An 8,074-nucleotide genomic window follows, 5' to 3' on the forward strand; every position below is an offset into this window, starting at 1 on the left:
CGTGTTTCTGTGATGCTCTGCGATCTTAAGACGGGAGCTGGCATCATTTGCTCATGTGAGCCAATGATGCCAGCTCCTGCGTTACTAGTCGCTGTGGCCCTATAACCGAAGGTAGCACACTGCAACGAAGAATGAAATAAGTTTGATGCTCTGTCCATTGAAAGAAAGAGAGGCGAGAGCGAGCGCGTGGATTCCAAAGCTATTGCAACCTCTCCCGGCGAAAGGCCTTCTTGTAGAAAGATTGAAGAAAATGGTCTTCCTGGCTCATGCTCACGTGAAAGCTATCCCGGGGGTATGCTGCATCCCTAATATAGGGATCTATGCACCACAGGGCTCTGTCTCGAGACGTGTTTTGCCACAGGCGCCACTTGTGGTATAACCCCAAACGGAAATTAGATTAGGATTGGATCAGGGACAGTAAGGCAACGAGCCTTACAGCCATGCCCGCACACACGTGTCCTCCACGTGTACGAGACGCGTACTACACGTAGACTGTCAGCCCCGCCGGCTGACAGCGTTACAGTTTCGGTAGACCGGCAGTACTGTAGAGTTATGATAGACTACAATGTACATTAATATGGGCGGACCGCCGGCGGTGGAGGACGACAAGCACGGACTTGTCAAGGATCCTTCACCTTGGTCCGCCCGCTTACGTTTAGGTACTTCCGTCCGTTTTACCTAGGAGTAGCACCGCGCGCGGGTTGACGACGCGCGTAGCACGTCCACGAGCCGGCTCCGCCTCCGCCCGTCGGTACTGGATCGTCACCCAGTACCGCTCCGGGGCGTCGAGGCGTACAACCGCTCGCGCGTGCGCGCGTCCTCCCCGATCCCGCTCTACCACCGCTACCTCGAGCCCGTGCTCGGTACCGTGGGTTGGCCGTGCTTCTGTCTTCCCGCCGATCGGGGTCTTTCCGAACTGTCAGTACTCACCCCCCTCGTCGTTAGGGGTGATTATACTACACCACTCTCTAGTACCGGTTCCAGCATTGCGGTTTCAGTGGTCAAGACGGGCACAGCAGTCGACGCGAAATGGCGCCCGTGCGTTCGTGGTAGTCCGCGCGGCTGCGCCGGTCCGGCTGCTCCCGCTGACGCGCGAGGCGGGCGCTCGGAGCCGGGCGGGTTGTCGAAAGACAGGCCCTTAACAGTCGTTGTCGAAGACGAAGAAGGAGGGGCAGACCTGGTTGGTGACGGTGCGGTTGAGGCAAGAGTTGCCCGAGCCCAAGAAATAGCTCTGGTCGTACTCTGTGCGCACGTCGCGCCACGGCTTCGACTGAGCCCTGCGACGGGCGCCTGGCGTGGTGCGGCGAGCAGAGCACCCACCGCGCGGACGGCGGGTGCTACGACTCTGACATGGTGGATCGGTGGGAGGAGGGTGGAGATCGGGGCACTGATATGCGGAATGGATGGGGACTGGGCATCGTTGCAGTACACTTGGAGGCATATGTGGCGAGGTCGTGAATAAGAGTTTGGCGTTTAGGGACCGACTGCATTTCAAGAGTGCCTTCAGTGAGAGGCTCACCTTGGCCTTGTCAAGGGCAAGCCGTTTATGGCTCAGATGAGGATCGCCTTCCAGATGCTGAGCTGCCTCTACTTGGTCACCAATTTTTACGAGGGCGGTGACCAGTTTTCCTTCGTTTGCTTCGACCACGAGCATGTGACGGAGAGCCAGGCGACCAGTATTATCTCCGAGGCCTTCGTTTCCCTGCAGAGCATGCACGAAATGGGCATTGTGTGTTGTGACTGTTTATTTCAGTTCTGGTCGGGATCCACCCAACGCATTTCTTCGTACGACTTTAGGCCATATAAACTACGAACCGTTGCTATCTGATCCCTGGTACGCTTCAGACTCCTCTCCATTTCTGAATGATCATGCCCTGCATTCGTGTCGAACGCTTTCGCGTGTGCATAGGCCATAATATTCTTGACCAAAAGTGGAGCAACCACTTGCCCATTTTTGTATTTCTCTCTAAATGCCCCAACGACAAACTGGAACTTCGAATCGAGGCGCTCGTCGAATAACATACAGAGCACCAGGAAGACGTCATCACAGTATGACAACTCCAAGTAGTGCATCATAAACCGTAGCATGTCGTCATTTGGTCCTCGAAGTAGCAAATTGTGAGATAACGACTCTGACCGAAGAGTGGTACCTGTACTTGTGCTGACGACCTCCAATGCACCGCTACTCGTCAGAGCCCCATCGCCACTTTCTCGAATATGAATCGGAGGATCCCTAGACCCTTCTATACCTACATAATTTACAGCGCTGCTTCCGTTGCGAAGCGGTTCCACATGCTTACCGTTCTCACCTTCGACACCTTGGCGCTGCAATGCCCCGCCGACATCTTGCGTACGCACGACTACGTGTGCACGTTCCGACGATCCCGTCAACAGCTGCTGACTACTTTCCAATGGGAAACCAACGTAGCCTGCCTCCTTGTTCGACAGATATTTGTACTTTTTAATTGCTTCGACACAGACTGAGAGCGACTCCCGCCATGAAAATGAGAGCACACCAAGGCCACTCAACCGCTTCAGCCACTCGATGAGGGGATTCATTTCCGAGTTTGTCCGCGTTAAACAGGGAAATCTTCTGTAGCGGTAGACTTTCACTCGAGATTTGCATGCATCCGGAGTCGCCGCATCACACGTGCAAATTCTTACAAGTTGAGTGGAATTTCCGAGAAGTCCTTGGATTTCGTAGGTTTTCTGGAGGGTCGTAGAGCGTTCATTCCTACCAAGCAAGTACTTGTCCTTAATTATGTCTTCAAAACCCTCCACAAATGGACCACTGCGCGACGAGAAAGGAATGAAATCGCGTTGCTCTCCCGGAACGAAAAAACTCCCACGTAACCTGAAAAGTACTCCTCTTGCGCGTTTCGGCGTTGCGCGCGATATCGGCGGTTTCTGGCAAGACGATGCGACGCTCGCGGATCTCGGCGCGTGGCATCAATTTTGGATGCCCTGAAGCGTCCGTCGGCTCTACGTGGTTTGTTTCTGCGCGTAGATGTGAACGCATGTGCAGAATCAGGTCGCAATTCTGATGAATCCGTTGGGCTTCTGGAAGCCTATGCCGGTAACAGGGTGAGAGAAAGGAGAGGATGCGACTGGCTTAACTGCATCAGTAGGACTGGAACACCAGAGGACTGACATTTGAATAATGGGAAGTGGTTCGGGAATGGCAAAGCTAGATAAACAATTGAATCGAGAGAGCTGCTTTAAGTCTGCGTATCAATGCGTGACGGATTGCACAGAAAAAAAACATGTGCAGCCATACGTTTGACTTTTTAAATGACTCGAGAGAGGTTAAACTTCGCCAGATGTATGTAAAAAATGGAGGCTACAGCATGATTTGAAATAGAGGCATACTCTCTAGAAGGGCACTGAGGGTGCCGGTACGTGTGATTTTACTGCGTATCGACACAGCAGGAATGATTTTGCACAGAACATTTGCACCCTGAATTTTAATTGGCTGTGTTGGTAGAGTTACAGCGCACGTGGAGCTAGAGTCTCAGGGTTTGTTTGCGTCGCGTGCGGCAAAAGATAACTTTATTTAGTCGTCTCAGAACCGTCTTACAGCGTATGCAGCGACCCCTACCAAAAACTCCGGGGAATTAACAACAGCAATGCACGTCGCGACAACCCTCTCAGTCCAAGTGGACCCCCTCAATTGGAAAACCGTCAAGAGCCATTTGCTGCGGGAGCGCGAATTCTTGTGGTACTTATACCTGCAATTGGTGGAATTATATTGGCAATTTTAGATTTGCCTAATAATACTGAGCAAAATCAAAGAATTGAGCATTGCTGGCATCTCCAAATGTGTGCTCAAGACTCAAAAATGATTACTGGGGTACAGTCGGTAATTGTCGGAAGTGTACACCATATTATCTGAGTTCGATTTCTACAATAGCGAGGCAGCTGTTGAGAAGGGGTGTCAGGGAAGGCGGGGAGACAGTCAAAGAGACGCAGGGATGGGACGAGGAGGAGCGGGAAGCTAGTGAGAGTGGGCAGCGTTAATGTCGGGAGGATGGCGGACAGGGCGGGATAATACGTAAGTGGGTGCAATAATTGAAAGAGAGCACTGGGTCAGGTCAGAGGCGGGCGTAGGGGGTGGGGCCTGGGAGTGGTTGGTTGTGGGGATTGTGTGTTGGGATTGTGTATTATGTTTATGCGTGCAAGAGTATCAGCAAAGCTCTCGAGATCGTATCGACGCTGCTCAGCAGCAGCAGAAGCAGCCGCGGCTGCAGCGCTCGGGGACGCCGCCGCCTCTCACGGAAAAGGCTGGAGCCGATGCGAGCGCTTCGGACAATGACTGTGACAAGCATCGTATAGAAATTATGATGGGCAGTAGGAAAGTCATCCTAGCTTCATACAAGGGCGCCGCCACAGAGGACATCAAAACCAATATTTCCAGGTGCTTTGCCCTCTTCCCGGGCACCCAGCGGCCTCTTATGGATCACCACTACAACGAGATCATCATCTCGGCAGGCGTGTCCAGCGGTCGCTATAGGATTTTTTATGACCGAGTCTCATAATCCCTAACGAGACCGCTGTTTCCACTCTACCAGCTCCAAACGATTCTATACCACCTAACTGTTCGTTTGTTTACTTGGATGCGCTTCCAGTGAATTGTCTTTGTCTTCCGGGGGAAAGAAAAGAGCCTCAACGTCCGTGCCCCACCACTACTTGTCTTCCAAATATGCCGCCGTTTCTGTGGGTGTTACCGGCCCATCCACTTCACTCAGATAATCTAAGAGAGACTCACGCGCTTTCGAAGTCCAGAATTGAAGGTCTTTGTGCTCGTGCGAGCACAAAGACCTTCAATTCTGGACAGCTGGTGCGAGCACCCGATCATCACCTCGAGGACCTTTTCCATACGTAAGCAATTTGTAAACAGCTCGATTAGCTGTAATGATGTCTTCCAACTGAGCCACTTTTCCACAAAACCGAAAAGAATCGACAAATCATTGCCAAAACGTTTGCGGAAATTTTAGGCGAAACTATAAACGTCCGTTCAAGTTTTGGAAAGACGTGGTCACAAGCAGAACTGGACTTACAGTGACAGGTATTTCCCGTAGCGATTCCATCATGCTTCGTCCACTGTTGGCAGTGGCGCACCAATGATATTTAAATGAATAAAAATGCGCTACAACACGGCATACCAGGCGAGCTGAGTCATGGACGCAACACCAGGGGCAAAAATGAGACAGGGCCAGGGCCAGACGTCTCGGAGCGGATGACTGCGCAGGATCTATTTTCCTGATCGCGACTCTGACAGTGACAACCACAATCAAGATACATACTGTACTCAATTCACATAGCAATTACACACCTATCGAGCAAACACTTACCAGCACCCTGGTCAAGTGCCTTCCGTTTCACAGTTCCTCTCTTCAATATGCCGAGATCCCCCAACCGTTCAGGGGCTCGTGTTACTTCTGCAAATGATGCTTTCGCAGAGAACATTGACGCAAACAATGCCTTGAGGCTACTCGCCGACGCCGCAGTTGAGCGCAAGGCAATCATAGATGAATATGACATCGACGCCATAAAAGAAGACTCAGACGAGAAATGTGCCTCCAGCTCCCCTCTGTTTGATAAATTTTATAACACGGGAGGTTCTGCGGCATTCATCCAAATGACAAATTTTGATGTAAATGAATTTGGTAAACTGTGGCTTCTGCTACAAGATTATGTTAAAAAGTCTTGGAACGTCGGTCGAGGACGGAAGTCAAAATTTAGTGGCAAAGATGTGTTAATGTTCGTGCTAACAGCACTCAAGCACGGCGGACAGTGGGACTACCTAGGAAGGCTCTTCGGAGTAAGCGGTTCTACATTCGAGCGCACCGTTATGAAATTTATCGACGTCATTAACGAGGAACTTTATGAAGCTCTGGTTCTAAATCTGGGCGAATCGTGGACTATGAAGAGGATGATTGAACGGCAGTAAACGTTCAAGACGTTTAAATTTTGCCACTATGCCACTGACGTCACTTTTCAGCAAGCGTATAGGCCAAGTGGAACTATGTAGGAAGGTAAAAGGTATTTCAACGGTAAACATAAGCTTATTGTTACAAGGTGGAGGTATCGGTTCTGCCAAACGGTCTGGCAATTGGATGTTCCGATCATTATCCAGGATCAGTGGCTGACATTGATATTATGAGAAAGATGGAGGAGTTTCATACCGACGCTATGAGCAAGAAAGACGGTGAACTGGACATTGCTGATGTTTGAATTCTGTGTGACAAGTATGATAATAGCTGGCGTCTACTGGCTGACAAAGGCTATCAAGGATCAGCTGAATTTTTACGGTCCGTTATTCGGAGACGCAAGACAATTAATGGACACTTGTCGATACATGATGAGGCGCAAAACAAGAAGATTTCTTCAGATCGTATTATTGTGGAGAATTTTTTTGGGAGACTGTGCACAAATTGGAATATCCTATCAAGCAAGTACAGGTGGGCGGAAAAGAGCTATGATAAGATTTTTAGGATGTGTATCAGTCTTACCAATCTTCATATCAAGTGGCATCCGCTGCGGGCTGCTGATTTGGACCGTCATAACTAGATAAAAAACCGACAGTATGCGATTGGGGAGGAGACTGTCATGAAAAGGAGGCGTGCGCAGGAGAAATATCTTGCGAAGCGCCGCCGCCGTCTTGGTCTGGAGCTGTATGCTCTTGATAGGGACATCGATCGTTACGATTCCGCGCTACAGTAGGACATGAGTATTCGTGCAGTATTACTGTAATCAACAAGTACAAAAGGGGTACACACCCTCTCATAACAAGTGCTGAAATAAATTCCAAATTTCTTCATATGTGTGTAGGAATCTGCCGTTTTCGGTAATGACTGAGTCTTTGTGCTTTTTGTCAGTCTTTGCGCACGAAGGTCGCATTTGCCGAGAATATCTAGTGACCTGAGATGCCCAACCGCACTATGAGAGACAGTCTCGTTCTGTCTCAAATGTGTCCGCTCCCGCCCGCGAACCTATTCTTTAACAGACCCTTCACACCCGCGCCCCGCAGCTCCCTCCAAACCTCTTCCATCTCCATCCACCCGCCCCGCATCCATCCGCATGATTCTATCCACCCGCTTCATCCCCGGGAAAGAAGCCGGTCATTGCTCCGATATGGACGCTTCGAAAACATGATCCCACCGCATCCCAACCTGGCCCTTGTACCCGCCATCTTGGCAACCCTCGTGCTCACCTCCACCGCCCAACCCCCCGCCCGGCACTGACAAAGCAAGCCTTTCGCAAGCTCCTCAAACTACGCTTCTTTCCAACCATGTCCGACCCCCTCCGCCACGTCTTCCCCGTCTCCTATCTTTCATTCCCTCATCTTCATACCCGGTTTTCAAGGCACCCTCCTCTCTCAAGGCTCGCGTCCTCTCTTCCTCGCCCCTATTACACCCTCTACCTACACTCAGCTGTACACGATCCTACGCACTATCCCCTATCTCTCCCCTTTCTGTAGAATATCCGTCCTCCACATGCGCTCCTTCCCCACATTCACATATCTGCCACTGCCACCCGATCCCTGTGCTACGCTCCCAAACGCTATCAGCATATTCCCTTGCCGGCGAGGCGGCGGCCTACCTGGACGAGCTGCGCTCACGGCTGACGACGCAGCAGCGCGTGTACGAAGCCCCGAACGACGACTTTGAGGCAGCCGTAGACGAGGCAGCGCGCTGGGTGGGAAAGGGGGCTGCTCGGTATATGATGCCGGATGCCGTGATGGAGGCGTTTGCTGGAGAGGTCTCGGTGCTGTTGTACAATGAGATGTAATGTATACGACAAGGTACGTATTAAGGTAAACACATGTTGTATATCGCATGCGATAAAAAATTCTTCCCTTACGGCAGGGGAAAACCCGGTCTCACCGACAGCAGGCATGTAATAGTTTCTTCTAATCGCCGCCAAAACGCGACAGCAGGCATGTAACAGTTTCTTCGAATCGCCGCCACAACGTGCAGCGCCCTTCCGTCCATCAACGTTCACCGCTCCGGGCATCTCACTGAATACCTCCTCGACCTTCGCGCACAGCCTTCCCCGCTGCTCTCCCTCCGCC

General features: G+C 51.3%; 1 protein-coding gene across 1 annotated transcript; it reads right to left on the reverse strand.

The window, feature by feature from the left end:
• Positions 1-1,138: 1,138 nt before the first annotated feature.
• On the reverse strand, positions 1,139-1,654 carry CHC_T00005317001 (hypothetical protein). Its single transcript, XM_005716854.1, has one exon. The coding sequence runs from the start codon at positions 1,652-1,654 to the stop codon at positions 1,139-1,141; it is 516 nt and encodes a 171-aa protein (XP_005716911.1).
• Positions 1,655-8,074: the final 6,420 nt, after the last annotated feature.

This window comes from Chondrus crispus, genomic scaffold (assembly GCF_000350225.1).
Source record: "Chondrus crispus Stackhouse genomic scaffold, scaffold_284, whole genome shotgun sequence".
NCBI lineage: Eukaryota > Rhodophyta > Florideophyceae > Gigartinales > Gigartinaceae > Chondrus > Chondrus crispus.

What these genes read in the sequence shown, in the direction of transcription:
- CHC_T00005317001 (XM_005716854.1), bottom strand. Translation starts at nt 1,654, where the DNA reads ATGCTCGTGGTCGAAGCAAACGAAGGAAAACTGGTCACCGCCCTCGTA.